The 19,811-nt window shown below is 45.8% G+C and overlaps 1 protein-coding gene across 1 annotated transcript; it reads left to right on the top strand.

The window, feature by feature from the left end:
• Positions 1-2,373: 2,373 nt before the first annotated feature.
• Positions 2,374-3,904, top strand: LOC139062726 (uncharacterized). The gene is made up of 2 exons (XM_070544376.1): positions 2,374-2,488; positions 2,547-3,904. The coding sequence occupies exons 1-2, from the start codon at positions 2,374-2,376 to the stop codon at positions 3,902-3,904; spliced, it is 1,473 nt and encodes a 490-aa protein (XP_070400477.1).
• Positions 3,905-19,811: the final 15,907 nt, after the last annotated feature.

Genomic DNA, 19,811 nt, shown 5'->3' with positions numbered 1-19,811 from the left:
TCAAGCGTCTGAGGTAGTAGAGATGCTGCCGGGCCTTTTTCACCACGGTGTTGATGTGACAGGACCATGACAGGTCCTGCGTGATGTGAACACCGAGGTATTTGAAGCTGCTCACTCTATCTACTGGGCACTCGTTGATGACGGCGATCTGATAGTTCCTCTCCTGCTTTGTACTGAAGTCCACTATCAACTCCTTCGTTTTACTGACGTTTATAAGGAGGTTGTTCCTCTGGCACCAGGTCTCCAGATTTCTGACCTCCTATAAGTAGGCCGCCTCGTTGTTGTCAGAGATCAGGCCCACCACGACGGTATCGTCAGCAAACTTAATGATGGTGGTGAAGCTGGTACTGGCCACACAGTCGTATGTGTACAAAGAGTACAGCAGGGGGCTTAGAACACACCCCTGGGGGGCTCCAGTGCTGAGAGTGGTGGGGGTTGAGACATGTCCGCCCATCCTTACTGCCTGTGGTCTGCCAGTTAAGAAGTTGGAGATCCACTGGCACATAGATGAGCTCCTGTATAGATACATATGTATCGATTTATTAATTAATTTGGATATCAAAGATATCTACGGGGCACCATCCCATTCTAATTAGAAAGAGAAATTAATCCAGAATTATTACCAGTCTGTCTGAAGTTCGTAAAATCCTTTTAGGAGCAGAGATTTTCAGCCAACACACACAAAGTCGCTTGACACAAAACTGAAATTTAACAACAGTAATTAAACAATGAAATAATAATGTGAAATAATGATCTGATATGTGTGTGTGCGTGTGTGTGTGTGTGGGTGGGTGGGCAACTTGCACTTTAAACTTCTGAAGCACTTTCAATCACAGTAACTTAAACTCATTTCACTCAAAACACTTCAAAAGATCAAGAAGCTTCACAAAAGATTAATCATACATTAATATCTGATAGTTTGTCAGCCTGGCCACAGCATAGAAACTATTTAAGATATTAAACAAAGACAAGGTCTTACTTCAGTTGTTCCTATGGCGTTTTTGATACGAAGAAGAGAAACCCAGTTCTACTTTAAAATGATCCGCAGTTTGATCGATTGTTTTGGTCTAGAAGAGACGAGAGAGAAGAAAAGACATTTAAAAAAAAGCTTGCGTGAGCGAACCAAGGCGTCCCTTTGTGTTCGCGCTGCAGGTCAGATGTGATTCTCCGTTGATTTCCAGCGGTTCTGTGTCCTCACAGGTCCAGAGTCGTGGCAGCGAGCGATTCCTCACCCATCAGCACCAGGAGAGCAGACCTGATGGCTTCCCTGGCCTTCCAGCGGTTCTGTGTTCTCACACTTCAGCAGCAGGCCTCCCGCGTGCTCACGTTGATCGGAACGACAGCCACGAGCGTCTTCAAGTCAGTTGACTGAACAAAAGACACGTTAAGTTTCACTTCGCCGGATTTTATAGACTCAGCGGCTGGCGGGGAAACTCGCACATGCGCAGAACGCGTGCTCTCGGCTCCGCTTTGGTGACGTCATCACACTGCTTCCGGGCGCAAAGCATCATGGGAAATGAAGTCTCTCTTGGCGCTGGAACTTATTATCTGCTTTTTCAAAGTGCAGATTACAGTCTTTTGATAAAATGCTGCGTAGCAATTTCCTCATGAGGGTAGACCCTCAACAAAAGCCTCAGGAATCTTTTGCAGGTGTTTAGAGTCAATTAGTTGATTCAGATGATTAGGTTAATAGCTCGTTCAGAGAACCTTTTAGAGACATGCTAATTTTTTGAGATAGGAATTTTGGGTTATCATGAGCTGTATGCCATAATCATCAATATTAGAAACAATAAAAGGCTTGAACTACTTCAGTTGTATGTAATGAATCTAATATATATGAAAGTCTAATGTTTATCAGTACATTACAGAGAAAAATGAACTTTATCACAATATGCTCATTTTTTGAGAAGGACCTGTACATGTCCAATCTCACTCCTGTACATACACCTAATAGGGCTCTGAGATCCCTTGGAAACAGTCTGCTAGTAGAACCACCGGTCAGAATAAAACGTGGTGGAGATGCATTTGGTTATTATGCTGCTCACATATGGAATCAGCTTCCCCATGACCTCACATCTGCTCCAAGCCTAGAATTGTTTAAATCAAAAATAAAAACCCTAATGTACTCATCACCTTTTAAAAGAATAGTTTCTTATCATGCGTCATCGCCACTGCACTCTGCGCTGTAACTTTGTCTTCTCCTTTAGCTCTAAACTGTAATTTTATTTGTGTGCATTTAATTGGTGCTTTTATGTTGTCTTCATATCATGTCCTGAAAATTGTAAAGCACATTGAATTACCTGCTGCAGCCGTCTTGCGGAGCGGGTTCCTGACGATGCAACAGTGGCGGCCCCGGAGACCCTCTACTGATTCATGGCCTTCACAGACCCAAGGTTTAGCAGTCACGCCACTGAAGCCTCAAGTACCTCCGTTCAGTCCACGTCCAGCGGTGGTCCCAGGAGGCACACCGCGTCCACGTCCAGCGATGGTCCCAGGAGTCTCAATGCATCCACGCTAAGCGGGGTTCCTACTTTCTCCTTTCGAAGAGGCTCCGCCTGTCCAGGTTCAGCGGTGGTGCCAGGGGTTGCACCGCATCCACGTCCAGCGGTGGTCCCAGAGGTTGCACAGCATCCTGTTCCAGCGGTGGTCCCAGAGGTCGCACCGCATCCGTTCCAGCCTTGTCAAAGTGGCTCCCATCCAGCCTGTCCAAGTGCCCACGTCTTCGTCCCGTCCTCAGTCTCAAGAGTCCTCGTCTTCGTCCCGTCCTTGGTCTCAAGAGTCCTCGTCTTCGTCCCGTCCTCAGTCTCAAGAGTCCTCGTCTTCGTCCCGTCCTCGGTCTCAAGAGTCCTCGTCTTCGTCCCGTCCTCAGTCTCAAGAGTCCTCGTCTTCGTCCCGTCCTCGGTCTCAAGAGTCCTCGTCTTCATCCCGTCCTCAGTCTCAAGAGTCTTCGTCTTCGTCCCGTCCTCAGTCTCAAGAGTCTTTGTGCCGTCCTCAGTCTCAAGAGTCTTCGTCCCGTCCACACAGTCTCAAGAGTCTTCGTCCCGTCCTCAGTCTCAAGAGTCCTCGTCTTCGTCCCGTCCTCGGTCTCAAGAGTCTTCGTCTTCGTGCCGTCCTCAGTCTCAAGAGTCTTCGTCCCGTCCTGTCTCAAGAGTCTTCGTCCCGTCCTCAGGCTGCAGAGACTTCGTCCTCTTGGCCTGAAGAGACTTCATCTCCTCATCATCCTCCAGAGTCTGAGTCCCCTCATCCTCCAGAGTCTGAGTCCCCTCATCCTCCAGAGTTGTCTGAGTCCCCTCATCCTCCAGAGTTGTCTGAGTCTCCTCATCCTCCAGAGTTGTCTGAGTCTCCTCATCCTCCAGAGTTGTATGAGTCTCCTCATCCTCCAGAGTTATCCGAGTCCCCTCATCCTCCAGAGTTGTCCGAGTCCCCTCATCCTCCAGAGTTGTATGAGTCTCCTCATCCTCCAGAGTTGTCCGAGTCCCCTCATCCTCCAGAGTTGTCCGAGTCCCCTCATCCTCCAGAGTTGTATGAGTCTCCTCATCCTCCAGAGTTGTCCGAGTCCCCTCATCCTCCAGAGTTGTCCGAGTCCCCTCATCCTCCAGAGTTGTCCGAGTCCCCTCATCCTCCAGAGTTGTCCGAGTCCCCTCATCCTCCAGAGTTGTCTGAGTCCCCGTCTCCAGAGTCCCTTCCTCGTCCTCCTCCTCCAGAGTCCCTTCCTTGTCCTCCTCTTCCAGAGTCCCTTCCTTGTCCTCCTCCTCCAGAGTCCCCAATCCCCAGACTTCCCTGCTCCCGGCTCCTGGTTCCCTGTCGCGGGCCCCCCAGACTCCTCTGGCCCTCCTTGCTGGTCCCCATCCTCCAATCTTTCACCCTCCTCTGCCTTCTCATCAAGCCTTCAGCCTTCATGTAGCACACCCGGTCCCCTCATTAAGCTCCAGCCAAGCCCTGTTTCCCTGGCAACCACAATCAACTTCATTCATCCCACCTGTTCCTGTCATCAACTTATCCTCCACACCTATTTCCTCTGCTATTTAAACCCCAGCCTGCTCTTCAACCATCACCAGATTATTGAACGCTTCTTGCCAGTAAATTCTCCAGCCTGTTACTCACCTTGCCATCGAAGATCCAGAACCCTGTCCCCGGCTTCGCCTTTTGGATTACCCTGTCTGCTCCGCTGCATCTCTGATCTTCTGGCTCCGATCCTGCTCAGTCCCCGACCTCGCCTTTTGGATTTCCCTATCGGACAATTCCCACCTCAGACCTCTGGTAACTCCACATCTAATAAAGACTTTTTACTGAACTCTTACTGTGTTTGGCGTCATCACAGGTCTTCTGAGTTCAGATCGTGACAGAAAATCAAATTTTCAATATTTGAACCAAATTTTTGTCATTTCCCTTTTTACCACAAAGTTGGTTTTAAAATGATAAATGATATTTATTCATGCTCTGAATGTTTGAGACTAAGATGTCATGATACGAGGATGGTAGGACCCAAAATGCAGGAACCCAAGATGACACGAGGCAGGAGATAATATAAAGAAAATCCTTTATTTTTGAAGGATGAACCAAAAGAATAAATCCAAGGCAGGGAGCCAAAAGTCCAAAAATGTCCAAAAACCCAAAAACTAGAAATCAAACATAGACACAAGAAGCACAAGTAGTACTAGAGAGGAGGAACACTAAGACTGACAGAATTACCACAATGGACTGACACAAGACAGAGACAAGACAGGGCTTATATACACAGGGAGGAGTAATTAGGGAAAATGGCAGCAGGTGTGTGGAGTGAGGGCTGGAGGGAAGACAGGTGAATATAATTATCTAACTGGGAAAACAGAGAGGAGGGCAAATAAACCTAAAACACAAAACTAAACAACAATATCTAAAGACAGAGGGAAGGGCTCACACACACACATACACACACTGACACACACATAAAACTCACACACACATATACTGAGCTGGGGAACAAGAGGCTGGAGCTACAAACTGGAGGAGGCTGAGGATGACTAAATGAACACCGGACCTGAGGGGATGATATGAAGGCCTACAAACAGAGGACACATAAATGAGACGCAGACAAAGGACACATGAGGGCGCTATGAGACACAGAAGGGAATCTAGAGAGGGATGGAGAAACATCAGGAGACACATGAAGGGACGACACAGATGCAAACCCTGACATAAGATTTATTGTGAAAAGCAATAAATCCAATTTTTGTCAAATAATTATTTGTTTGAAAGTTGTTAAAGATTATTTTTTTAAGTACCACAAATATCAACCAGCATGCCAACAGACATCTCGGTCGATGATGTTGCAGTGCTCTCTGTCATAATTCAGTAATTATTTACATACTTGAGCACTACACAACCGAAACCTCCAAGTGCACTTCGCTGGAGAGCGTAGGGTGCAGAGTGAGTATTGGGCTTGGGTCCAAAAATGTTAGAAGGATGATTAGTGACAGAGAATAGGTGGGCTGGCAGGTGGACATTATGATCAAGGTTTGAAAAGAAAAGGAATACTGCTCAGTCTTTAACTTTCTCTTTTTATTTGCTTAAATATAAATTGAACTTTGATTTTAACATCTGCTGTTTTATGCTATTCCTGCACCTGGAAATCACACTGAATTGTTCCTGTGTATGACATGTGCTACAAAGCTGCCTTGCCTCACTGAAACAAAGGAAGGAACTACTTTTAAAGATCTTGAGCTAAATTTTAACAGTCAAAGTGATTGGACAATCAGATTGAAGAAATCACAATGTAACCATAGACACATTACTTGTGTTTGTGTGTGTGTGTGTGTGTGTGTGTGTGTGTGTGTGTGTGTGTGTGTGTGCGTGTGCTTGTGTGTGTGTGCGTGTGCGTGCATGCGTAAGTGTGTGTGTGTGTGCCTACTCTAACTTCTCGATCCCCAGTGAGTCGTGGAGGATGGCTGCTTATATTGAGCTGGGATTCTCTGGAGGTTTCTTCCTGTTAAAAGGGAGTTTTCCTCTCCACTGTCGCTTTATGCTTGCTTAGTATGAGGATTGCTGTAAAGTCACTGACACTAGTCAGTGATTTGATGCAATTTGCTGGGTTCCTTATATAGAAAACATTATTTCTGATTGGCTTAATGAACTGACCTGAATTGGAATGTTTATTATGTGAAGTGCCTTGAGACGACTCTTGTCGTGATTTGGCGCTATATAAATAAACTTGAATTGAATTGAGTTGAAATGAAAGTGGTGAAAAATGTGAGGGTGGTAATTGTTCTTAATTATGTTTGTTAATGGGAAACAATAAAACGTTTGGTATTTGTAGAAAAGGAAATGTTAGCAGATATGAGACATCAAAAGGTCTGGTACGTTTGTCTAATATCTGCAGCACCTTGTTCCTTTGACTAAACATAAACATGAGTGATTTTCATGAAAACAGGTTTCTTCACATTTCAGCACCAGAATGAAAAAAAAAACTCAAGCTCTGGTTTAATTTAGTAGCAATAAAACAATGTAAAAAAGAAAACTTCAGCATTTCCCCTTGGGCTTTAGTTAACAAACTGTTAGGAGAGTAATAATACACAATGATGCACAATGTCAGAGGCCTAGTCCATAAAAGTTTGTGCTAGTCATTTTTGCCCAAACCTCTAACAAACAGCCATGTTTATGAAGGTGACATCATCATAAAACAAGCTGGGTTCCAAGCAGGGCTGAAAGATTGTAAAAATCAGACTTATTCAGATGAATAATTGGTGTTCGTTCAGCCCCCAAACGTAGCATCATAAAAAGCATCTTTGGGCTTAAAAACACACAGTCTAATGTGAACAACATGAGAAAAGCAGCTGTGTTCTGAAAAGCTCCAGGTGGTTTCTTTGAAATAAAAAACTAAAAATAAAAAAAGGTAGAAAAATATAAAGCTAAACAAAACATGCCTGTTGGGTTAATAAGAAACTTTAAATCTGTAGAAATTTGGTATCATTTTCATTGTCATCATCATGCTAACGTGCGTCGTGTTTTGTTTGTTTTTGTCTGCAAATTGTGTGTCAGTGTGCTCTTACACCCGTGAAGAGCTTCTAAACGTCAGAAAATCAACGCCGACGGACCTACTTCCAGTTTTTTTAGTGGGTGTAGCGGATTTGGTCCACTTTTTAATTAAGAAAGTGAGACGCCGTAGGAGGGGGAAACGTGCGGGAGTGCTCGTGCATCTACGAAGACGCGGTTCACGTACGCCCTTACCTGGGATTTTCCTCTCCAATGTCCGCTCACTTAGCAACAAGACAGATGAACTGGCGTTGCTGATGAAACGAAACAGAGACTTTTCTTCCTCTTCTGTTTTATGCTTCACGGAGACGTGGCTCAACGAGCAGACCCCGGATTGCGCGCTCCATTTGGAGGGATTCCAGCTTCTCCGCGCAGACAGACAGCGGGTCTTATCCGGAGGAAAGACAAAAGGTGGAGGTGTCTGCTTCTACATCAACAATGCCTGGTGTTCGGATGTGACTGTGATCTCCCAGTACTGCTCTCCTGCCCTGGAATTCCTCTTCATAAACTGTAAGCCATTCTACTCCCCACGTGAGTTCGCTTCATTCATTCTGGCTGCTGTTTACATCCCGCCTGGCGTGGACGTGCACGAGGCTCAACGTGCGCTCGCGGAGCAGATCCTAAGTGTGGAACAGATCTTACCGGACTCTCTAGTTATTATCCTCGGTGACTTTAACAAGGGAAATCTGAGCCAGGAATTGCCTAAGTACAGACAGTTTGTTAAATGCCCGACAAGAGAGCAGAACACGCTGGACCACTGCTACACCACAATCAGTGGAGCTTATCGAGCCGTGCAGCGAGCTGCTCTCGGCTTCTCAGACCACGCCATGATTCACCTCATCCCCTCATATTGGCAGATGCTGAAGCTCTCCAAGCCTGCAGTGAGGACTACTAAGAAGTGGACCTGCGAGGCTGTGGAGGAGCTTCGCATGTGTCTGGACACAACAGACTGGAACGTGTTTGGATCTGCCACAGACAACTTGGATGAATATACAGACACTGTGACATCATACATAAAATTCTGTGAGGACAGCATTATTCCAACAAAAACCAGGGTCGCTTTTAACAACGATAAGCCCTGGTTCACACCCAAACTGAGACAGCTGAGGAGGGAGAAAGAAGCAGCCCACAGAGCCAAGGACAGAGAGAGCTACAAGGGCGCTAAGTACCAGTTCTCAAAAGAGTTGAAGAAGGCGAGATCTCGGTGCAATAAGCGTCTAAAGGAGCAGTTCTCTGACAATGACACCGCCTCTGTCTGGAGAGGGCTCAGGCAAATCACCAACTACAAGCCTAGGACCCAACATGCTGCTGACGATCTACAACTGGCTGAACAACTTAACTCCTTTTATGCAAGGTTTGAAATGCAACACCCATCCCCCACACCCCCTACTGCACAGGTTTCATCAGCCACTCTGGTGTCACATGCCTCCCCCACCACCTTCACCACTGTGAATAGTACAGTCCCTGCTGACCACCCCCTCCCCCTCCACTGCCTTCTCAGTGACAGAAGAGGATGTGCTTAGGGTTTTCCGTAAGCAAAACCCACGGAAATCCCCGGGCCCGGACGGTGTCTCCCCCGCTACCCTGAGACACTACGCAGAGGTATTGTGTCCAATCTTCACGGACATCTTTAACATCTCCTTGGAGTCCTGCCATGTTCCAGCCTGCTTTAAGCTGTCCACCGTTGTCCCTGTCCCTAAGAAACCCCGTATCACTGGACTGAATGATTACAGGCCTGTGGCGCTGACGTCTGTGGTCATGAAGTCTTTTGAGCGCCTGGTCCTCCCTCATCTCAAGTCCTTCACCTCCCCCCTCCTGGACCCTCTGCAGTTCGCATACAGAGCCAATAGGTCTGTAGACGACGCCATCAACCTGGCCCTCCACTTCATCCTGCAGCACCTGGACTCCCCGGGAACCTACGCTAGCATCCTGTTTGTGGACTTCAGCTCTGCGTTCAACACCATCCTCCCTGCTCTGCTCCAGGACAAGCTCTCCATGCTCAACGTACCCAACTCCACCTGCAGGTGGATCACTGACTTTCTGACGGACCGTAGGCAGTGCGTGCGGCTGGGGAAGAATGTTTCCACCACTAAGACAATTAGCACAGGATCTCCACAGGGCTGTGTACTTTCTCCTCTGCTCTTCTCCCTGTACAGAAACTGCTGCACCTCGAGCCATGACTCCGTTAAACTGATCAAGTTTGTGGACGACACCACCCTCATCGGGCTCATCTCTGACAGTGATGAGTCCGCCTACAGGAGGGAGGTGGAACGGCTGGTGTACTGGTGCAGCAGCAACAACCTGGAGCTCAATGCTCATAAGACAGTGGAGATGATTGTGGACTTCAGGAAAGTCACAGCCCCATCTCTCCCCCTCGTCCTGACGGACACCCCCGTCACCACTGTGGACTCCTTCCGCTTCCTCGGAACCACCATCACACATGACCTTAGGTGGGAGCCATCCATCAGCTCCCTGATCAAAAAGGCCCAGCAGAGGATGTACTTTCTGCGGCAGTTGAAAAAGGCCAAGCTGCCGGCCCAGATGATGGTGCAATTATACACGGCCATCACTGAGTCCATCCTCACCTCCTCCATCGCTGTGTGGTACGCTGGAGCCACGGTGAGGGACAAACATAGACTGTAGCGCATTGTGCGCTCTGCTGAGAAGGTGATTGGCTGCACCCTTCCATCTCTCCAGGACCTGTACGTCTCCAGAACTCGGGGGCGTGCAGGTCAGATAGCAGCTGACCCTTCGCACCCGGGTCACAGACTTTTTGAGCCGCTTCCCTCAGGCAGGAGGTTACGGTCCATCCGGACCAGAACCTCCCGCCATAAGAACAGCTTCTTTCCATCTGCCGTTAGACTTGTGAACAGATTATAAACACACAACCATGCTGGTCTTCTGTACTCGACACAACGTCAACAGGGTATATACAGCAATCCTTAAGTAAAATTTACTACTTTTTAATACTTTTTTTATTACCTTCAGAATTTTTTTAAAACCATCACAACACTAAATTGCAAGTGTTAATCAGCGACCTATTTACACGTATTTTAACATATATAACATACAAAAAGAATAGACTTAGAGACTCACTGATGTTGACAACGTATTGCACATATTTATTTTACTTAGAAAATAAGCCAGGCACTTCTGTTCAGCAGTTCAGACAGTTGACCACGGGGCCTGAAATGATGCAGAACGACCACTGAATATGACATCATCATTATGTGACCGGATATGCTAAAGTAGGGCTGCTCGATTATGGCAAAAACAATAATCACGATTATTGTGACTGAAATTGAGATCTCGATTATTTAAGACGATTTTTCAATTGATGTAGATTTTTTTTATTTATTTTTATTCGGTCATAAAACTGCTCAGGGCACAATCAGGGCAAAAATAAACAAGAAACAAGATGATCACTAAAATAACTCCTGATTCCCAGTATAAAAAGAACAATATACTTATAGCTCATAGTTTATAACCCAAGAGCTATAGACCTTGGTTTAACTCATTTAAGTCTAACCAGTACAGACCCAAATACCAATATCTTGCAAATACTGACAGCAAGAATTATACAGTGGCATTTATAACAAATACATGCAAATAAATTGATGTTCACAAAATTTTGCATAACATTTATTGAGTCGTGTCAAGGTGCTGTAGGAGAGTGCACTAGCACTGTGTCCTCAGAGAGGTTAGTTATTAGTTATCAGCGTGAGGAACTTATTTCTACCTTATTTATAAACTATTTATTTACAGGTCCATCAGTTAATGTAATAATTGTCCCAACCACAGCTGCTCCCCCCACCCCCAACCCGGTCTCACAGCAATCGGGGCAAGCTGCACGTGTGTTTAGCGTGCCGCACGAGCACATTTAGCCATTTTTAGCGGCTCAGGAGCCCGCAGGTACGGTGTGTGTCACTCACTCTGGTTACTCCATCAGGGAGCCGACTCTGAGAGCCGTTTCTTTAGCGACCGACACATCACTACATCATTCCCTTTCCTAATGTCCTGAAGAACGGTCCGGAGCGCAGGCGGAGTGTTTAGCTAACCTGCAGCAGGAAATGTCGACGACAGTTATCCAGAAAGTAGCTAAGGGTTACCAGGGATGTTTCTGAGGTGTTCGCTAGGTACTTTTAAGATTTAAAAAGTCAAGAAGGGGGTCTGAGAAGCTGTTAGAAATAGCGTCAAAGTCGCTAAGTTGGCAACGGAGCGCTTCATTTGCAACTCAGGGCAGCTCAAGTGGGAGGAGCAAATAATCGGCTTGTTTTATTTTTATAATCGTTCAAAACATTTCATTCGGAATATATTTCTGTGTCGATGTTCAGAATATGACACCTGATAGTCTGAAAAAAATAATACCTAACTTGGAAAAAATAATACCTCTGAGACCAAATTTAACACTTTTAATGGCCTTAAATTTGACTATTTTTATTTATCACTTTTTAATACTTTTTAAAACCCCGCGGACACCCTGGTCAAGTTATCGGCCATGTTACCATTACCTGCCTTTTTTATAGCTGAAAGTTTTATTCTAGTTTTTTTTTTGTTATTATATTTTATTCTATTTTATATCTTATTATTCATGTTATATGTAGCACATTAGTACCGAAGCAAGTTCCTAGTTTGTGAATTGTTTGTTCACTGACAATGACAATAAACCCATTCTGATTCTGATTCTGATGCTTTATTTATATAGCACTTTCCACAGCCCTCAAAGGGTGCCCAAGGTGCTAAACAGGAAAAGTTACAAAGATAAAAGTAGCAAGTCATAAAAACACTAAAAACAAAAAGAACATAGACATTACTGAGAGCATCCATCCATCCATCCATCCATCCATCCATCCATCTTCTGAACCCGCTTTGTCCACGCAGGGTTGCGGGGGGTGCCGGTGCCTATCTTCAGCGGTCAATGGACAATCAGGCGAGGTACACCCTGGACAGATAGCTAGTCCATCGCAGGGCAACACAGGACAATTTAGACAGACTAATTAACCAAACAGTCACGTTTTTGGACTGTGGGAGGAAGCCGGAGTACCCGGAGAGAACCCACACATGCACAGGGAGAACATGCAAACTCCATGCAGAAAGATCCCAGGCCGGGAAGTGAACCCAGGACCTTCTTGCTACAAGGCAACAGCTCTAACCACTGCGCCACTGCACAGCCTTTACTGAGAGCAATAAAATGCAAATGAGATTAAATTTAGATAAAATAAAATGTAAATTAAGTACTTAAAATAAATCAAAACAAATAATAAAAACTAGAAACCAAAAGCATTAGGAGACAGCCATCCTATAAAAATGAGTTCAACCTGCTCACTGCCAGTGATGGGGACTGTTTGATTGTGAGCGGGAGCTGATTCCAGAGAGAGGGTGCAAGGAAAAGCCCAATCACCACAAGTCTTAAATCGGGTGCGAGGGACAATAAGTAATTTCTGGTCAGCTGACTGCAATGATCTTGAGGGAATACAGTTTAGGGGGCACTGCCTTGGAAAAACTTAAACACAAAAATCTGAATTTTAAACTAGTAGGAGACTGGTAGGCAGTGGAGGGAGGCCAGCATGGGAGAAATTTGGTCCCTTTACTTAGTTCCAGTCAAAAACCTAGCTGTGCTGTTCTGAACTAATTGCATGTGTAACGTCCAGCATGGTCAGTTTTTAGGTACTGTTTGACCATTCAACATCTGGTCAAATTGGAGACACGAGACTGCATGTGTTCCCTTTAAATTGGCCTGCCTTCATCCCATCAGCTGGAGCTCAGAGCCTCTCTGCAGCTCTGAACACAGATAATGAATTGTCAACAATAATGTTCCCTCCTCAAGGCCCAAGCTTCCATTATCATCCTACAGGATTCTTCATGCCTTCCAATAAGGAACACTCGCAGCTTGGATTAGTTGCTAAATCAAAGAATGATTTCCTAAATTAAATATGAACTTCTACAACTTATAAGCTAGATAATCATGAAATAAATGTTTGTTTATTGCTACTTATAATAATTATAATACAATGAAATGTTTCATTAATCTGTGCTCAATGACTGAAGTTTGAAATGAATGTTATGTTATGATTACATTGAAAGATTGATACATGTTTCAGCATGGTAATATGACAAGGTCATCACCATTTGCACTCACACAAGGACAAAGTTAAGTTAAGTTAAACGCGTGACACAAAGATCGCCCTTTACCCCAGATCAGAGCATCCGGTATCAATGAAGACGTGTTTCTGAGGTTGTCTTGGTAACCATTCCTCAACTTATCAACCTCTGGTTGGCTACACAAATCATAACATTAAAACTGGATCACTCTAGTGATTCATCAGTTCTAGAGAAAGCTTCAGACCGGCCATCTGAAGCAAAACACCTCTTTAACCCATCAAAGTGTAGCCCTTCTTATCTCAGGAATTATTTGAGTGGGCTCTAGGTTCTAACAACTTGTTCTTGTTGTTAAGAAAATGGTAGCGCCCTTGTTTCCCCCCCTCCTCAGATGTAGAGTGGTATGACCCAATTGGGGAAGTGATTAGATTCATTGTGTCACAATCTGCCCCTGCCCGCCTGACTGTGTTCCTCTCCTGCCATGATTACCCTTATTGTTCTCACCTGTCCCTCGTTTACCTGCCCATGTTTCCCTAATTAGCCCTCTGTATTTAAACCACCTGTTTTGCCCCTGTCCTTTGTCAGTTCATTGTTGTTGTCTGCTGGTGTTTCTGTTCATCCCATCCTGCCATTAAATCATTTTTACTTTATCCGAAGCCTGCATTTTTACCTCCTGCTCAGCTCATCCACACATGGTCCGCCGTCTCCACCTCCTACACCGTGACAGAATGAACTGACACACCTGGACCCGTGGTGAGCATTTCTACATCTCCTTGGAGGATGAATTTTTTTTATTTTTTCTCCTTTAGCGGAGGGAGATTCCGGACTCAGTGTGTTTGGCGCATCCTACCTGTTCTCCGGGGTGGTCGAGCCATTGAGGGGGTTCGGCGCATCCTACTCGTTCCCGGGGTGGTCGAATTCCTTCTCCTCTCCTGCTTTCTGCCCCCGTCCCGTTCTTCTTATGGAAGCTGCGGATCCTGGAGCTTCAAGGGAGTTACACCCCCTACGCACGCCATCGTTCTCCGGGGTGGTAGGGCTGGTCTCCCCGCTCTTCTCCTGCTTCCCTGCACCCAAGCCTCTGCCGGAGATCCAGCGAATCGTGCCGTGCACCTGCTCTGACCGGCTGTCGAGTGCCTGCCGCCGATCCTGGTTTTCTGGCGTCGCTCCTGCCGTTCGTCCACTTCCTGGTCCACGCTGTGGGGCTTATGCCTGCAGGTCTCGTACGGCTGCAGTTCTCTGCCTGGGTCCCACGCCTGCTCCTGCAGTTCTCTGCCTGGGTCCCCCGCCTGCTCCTGCAGTCTCCACGTTCCAGCCAAGTCTCCACGTTCCAGCCAAGTCTCCACGTTCCAGCCAAGTCCAGTCTTCGAGTCCCCCGTCCCAGTCCCTGTCCAGTCAAGTCCCGTTCCAGTCATGTCCAGTCTTCGAGTCCCCCGTCCCAGTCCCTGTCAAGTCCCGTTCCAGTCATGTCCAGTCTTCTAGTCCCCCGACCCAGTCCCTGTCAAGTCCCGTTCCAGTCATGTCCAGTCTTCGAGTCCCCCGTCCCAGTCCCTCTCCAGTCAAGTCCCGTTCCAGTCATGTCCAGTCTTCGAGTCCCCCGTCCCAGTCCCTGTCCAGTAAAGTCCCGTCCCTGTCCAGTCTTCGAGTCCCTGTCCAGTCTTCGAGTCCCCATCTCCTGTGTCGTGTGGCCTTATGGGCGTCTGGTGTCCGCCCTTGGGGGGGGGGGTACTGTCACGATCTGCCCCTGCCCGCCTGACTGTGTTCCTCTCCTGCCATGATTACCCTTATTGTTCTCACCTGTCCCTCGTTTACCTGCCCATGTTTCCCTAATTAGCCCTCTGTATTTAAACCACCTGTTTTGCCCTTGTCCTTTGTCAGTTCATTGTTGTTGTCTGCTGGTGTTTCTGTTCATCCCATCCTGCCATTAAATCATTTTTACTTTATCCGAAAACTGCCTTTTTACCTCCTGCTCAGCTCATCCACACATGGTCCACCGTCTCCACCTCCTACACCGTGACACATTGTGTTGGCACCAGTTGTAGAAATACAGTTACTGGTTCAACAAGCTCCATGTCTCTTTCTTTACATAACAAAAACATGGTGTCAGAAGTGGCTTCGTGGTGAAGCTAAGAGGAAATACGAAGGGAGCATGATGGCGAACACGGTGCCACCACCGGGGAGATGAAAATGACCGACGACTAACGAACAATTGGGACGACTTCAGGTCCAAGTTTGAGGATTACGTGCTGGTAACTGGGCTGAACGACAGAGACAAGGAAGTGCAAGTGGCGACCCTGCGGTAGGTAATGGGCAATGAGTGCCAACACATATACAAACACAACTTGGGACTTTCGGCGGAGCAGACAAAGGACCCCACAATCATCCTTGACGCTCTGGGTGCACATTTTAAGCCGGCCAGAAACGTGATATTTGAGAGATATGTATTCGGCAACTGCAGGCAGGACGGGGTGAACCCATCGATGCATTTGTGACATGTTTAAGGGAGAAAGTTGTGTCATGTGAGTACGGAGACCTCAAAGAGGATTTAATAAGAGACAGACTGTTGTTGGGCATATGCAATGAGACTGTGCGGCGTCGTCTGCTTAGAAATAGATCGCTCACTCTTGCTTCTGCCATAAAAATATGTCGGGCCGCTGAGTTGACCGACATGGGTCTGAAAGCGGTCACATGATAAACCTCCAGAGACAGTGTATGCTACAGATAGCCGGTGGCCCTGGACTGAACCGAGACAGACCCAACATGACAGGTCTCAGAACCAGACGCCCAGGCCGGGCGAGGACATGCAATGTAGATTCTGTGGGAACAGACATCGGCGCGGACAAGACTCATGCCCCGCATATGGAAAGAATTGCCGCCACTGCGGAACGGCACACCATTTTGCAAACATGTGTATGAAGAGAGGTCTGACCCATAGACAAGTCCACGCCGCAGAACTCGCAGGCCCTGAAGATATGAGCCCATCGGACATGGATGCACATATTTACACTACAGAGAGCATTGGAACTGTGCAGGGATGTGGAAAAAAGTGGTTTGCTAATATTAGCTTCTTCGCTACTGTGAGCAAAATAAAATAAAAGCAGGGTACCTTCTGCCAGATGAGTACTAGTCCAAACCGATTGTCTGTCAAAATCCCCCCCCCCCCCCCTCTCTCTCTCTCTCAGAAATGTAATGCTTAATTTACTTTTATTTACTTTGTTTCTCCCTCCCTCTCCAGTTACCGGTTTTGATTTTTTTCAATTTTCATGACATTCATAAATAGGGGGAAACTGCAGAAAGGGACAAAACAATTCACAGTACTTGTAAAAGGTTTCACGAGCGTGTCCCTGTTCCTCATACATTTTGAGTCATCAGTGCAAAAATGGGACGAAAGAGACAAGAGAAGATGGATGCAACAGAAATGATTTACTTGTCTGGTTTTCAGCCACCTGTATTATCATCACCTGACACCAAAATGCATAAAGGCCATCTCTCATTTTATGGTTTATTAGGTGGTTGGAGAACATCTGCAAATACGTTGAGCGAGCTTAAAAATATGTGTTTTTTATAGAGCTTGTGGGTGTCTTCAAGTAGTAAAAGAGGTCACAAATATCTGGCTTGATTGTGTCCGACAACCAAAACCTCATCCGAAGAAATCAGGAGAACATTTCTTCCTGCCTTGGCATTATTAACAAGCTTCCTGAGTCTGTTAGAACTTTATTTTATCCTGCCAGTGGGATGCTCTACATGAATGCAGAAGGGTGGATCAGAAGGTTCCAACAGCCATGTTCTCACCACACAGCAATTCACACCAAAAACACAAACGTCCAGTTTGAGTGGTCCGGTTCACAGCAGGGAAGAATTTTAGACGCCGTTGACGCCTTGCTGTCTCCCAGCTCGTCGTGTCCACCCCTGAGCCCTCCCTCTACTTAGGCTCGTTAATTCCTGCAGGATGGTTCCACATCACCACACCGTCGATCCAGGCATTGTCCGGCTGGGAAGGACTTCTGTGTGGAGGCCGTTCCGAGAAACGTTGCTTTTCACAACATTAACAGATTGGGAGAAACTTTGTTTGTCCGGGATGCATTGTGCTCATCAGTCTTTTGTGTTTAGCAAAGAAAAGAAGCCATGCTTTAATGACAAACTGTCGTCATGGCGTTTGCTGTTAGCTTTGTCAGGCTTCATTGCCACTATGTGGTGAGCAATAATGTCAAAGAAAAGGGTTTTTCCCGGAGTCACATCCCAGAACTGTAAACCTGTGAATCACAGGGGCTTTTTCTGCTGCTTCAGGCGTCATTTGGTTTAAAGGAATTCAGCTTAATTCTGAATGAAAGCTGCAGTAAACCATCATCCTTACCCTGCTCATCCATCAGCTCATTTCCTCCTAGCTTGGTATGCTAGGAGTCTAGCATATAAAGTCTTACTGGAAACTTTGAATGAAGTCCTCTTCCCAGCAAAGACCAGTTCAACATGAAATATTTACTTATCTAAATCAGATTTACTGATTTTATTAAGGTATTAATGGTAGCGGTATGTATTTTTTTATTGTTAATCTGGTGAAACAGTTGCCCCGCCCACTTTTGGAGTTTTATTGACCCTTTGCACCGACGTCACCTAATCACGTGGGTCCTCCATGCTGGACGGCAAAAGCATGTAAACAGCAAGTGAGATGAGTACTAAACAAAGGGAAAAGTAGAGCCTGAAATTGTTTTTTGCGACCAAAACAAAACAAAACTCCTCCAGCATTCCAGTTCATGCCCAGTTCAGTTATTAGAAGAAGTAGCGCATTTAGCGGGGGCTCATCGAGAGCGGAATGTTAACTAGCTTACCAACGTTAGCTTACGTTCTCTCTGCAGCTGTTCACCGATGTAAACATGTTGCTGACTTTGCCTAAATTCACCCCTCTGGATTTATAACATTATGTTATAAACAGAGTTTCACTTTACACCAAAGCTGATTGTTAGAAAGTCCGGATCCCTACCAGCTTCTGTTGCTGGTGGTGTTACCGGGTTCAGCTGCTGCTCTCACACCGGAATGAGAAGATCTCTGAACGGCGACGCTCATATAAATAAATAACGTAATTTTAACACACGTAATCATACATCGGAGCTTTAATATTGTTAATAATTGTCTCGCTTTACACTACAGTGGACGGAGCGCAGCCTCCGTGGTGAAATACCATCCATCAGGATTATCAATAACTAGTATAAACACATCACATTTATCCCTGTCCCTGTCTTCGTGAAATAAATGAGCGTTAATCTTACCCGCTAAAAACATGCTCGCTGCAAGTCTGAGGACTGCTAGTCCGCTTGATTGATCGCTGCAGTTCATCTCCGACCTCAGTCAAAGTTATTAAAAAAACAAAACAAGTTAAGTTTACATCCTCTGTTAGTGCAGCCAACCACGCAGCAAGCTAAAACCATTTTACTGTCAAATCAACTAAATAAAAAACATAAAAGGCTACAAACTGGCTTGTTTTGGCTAGCCTCTCTGGAGTTTCAACGGGTGTAAACGGTCTTTTTGCTGTCCATCATGACGAAGGGGGTGGTCACATGAGTGGCATGATATCACGTGCAAAGGGTCAATAGCTCTAACAGGAGTTTAAAGTTGGACTGAACTAAACATTGGGCCTTTTATGGTTTTTAACAAAATCACAGTTTAAGTCTTGCATGATCATGTCTAAAAATAAACAATTTCTTAGTTCACTCCCATGGATTTCTACCAGGCCCCATTAATGACAGCCACAAGCTCACATAGAGCACTATTGAATGAAAGCTCATTATTTTTGAAACTTCAGGCAACATTTCTTTAAGTTATGCAAAAGGGTTCAAATGAAGGCAACTGGAACCTTTTAAACCCTTTTGGACTACCGTGGCCTGGATGACTGAGAACCTTCACCAGCATATGTCTTTAAATTGTTAGATCTCCAGCAAAATCTCACTTTACTGACATAAAGCTTTACACAAAATCATTAGCACCCTAAGCAGCTGAAGATTCAGTAATTATTAAAGTACACGTTGCCATGGTGAGCATGAACCACACACTCGTGGTTACCAGGTGAACCTAATGAGTGACAGTTTGTTACCATGGTGATGCTAATGAGTCAAAATAGTTAGCATGGTGACACTAGATCCACTGTGATTACCATGGTGACATGAATAATCCACTAGTTACTATGTTGATGCCAATGAACCACTGTAGCAACCATGGAGATGCTAATGAGCTCCTGCAATTACTATGGTCAAGCTAATGCGTGTGAGTGTGTGAATGAAAGTGCCTTGGGTGTTTGTCAAACTCTAGAAGGCAATAGAGCTCTGGGAGTTGACGTCACTTCTCCCGGCATGCAACAGTTCAAATCGAAACGGCGCCATATTGGCATGCAGAAGCCCGCAGCTGGACTATTTGTTATTGTCAGAAAACTCAATCAAACAGGAAATATGGTAGATTCCTGTTGTGCCCCAGGATGCCAGAACAGACGCGGACGACATAAGGAATGAGCCATCTACAGGATTCCCCAAGATCCGGAACGCTGCAAACGTTGGATCATTGTAATAAAACGCGCTAGTGACCGGGCTGAAATGAAGCTGTGGGACCCCGAGAGTAAAGGTTTTCGCTTATGCAGCGACCGCTTCATATCAGGTACTTAAACCAACGTTTCCTCAACTGTGTATGGTGTTTATTTTAAATGCTTTTATTACGATTCT

Source organism: Nothobranchius furzeri, chromosome 14, assembly GCF_043380555.1.
Source record: "Nothobranchius furzeri strain GRZ-AD chromosome 14, NfurGRZ-RIMD1, whole genome shotgun sequence".
Classification (NCBI taxonomy): domain Eukaryota; kingdom Metazoa; phylum Chordata; class Actinopteri; order Cyprinodontiformes; family Nothobranchiidae; genus Nothobranchius; species Nothobranchius furzeri.
Note: the sequence above shows the minus strand (reverse complement) of the source record. Positions and strands in the feature narration are given on the sequence as shown.

Excerpts from the sequence above, each read along its gene's own strand:
- LOC139062726 (XM_070544376.1), top strand. The coding sequence starts at position 2,374 with ATGGCCTTCACAGACCCAAGGTTTAGCAGTCACGCCACTGAAGCCTCA. Across the intron at positions 2,489-2,546 it reads CGCGTCCACGTCCAGCGATG|AGGCTCCGCCTGTCCAGGTT; the intron begins GTCCCAGGAGTC and ends CTCCTTTCGAAG.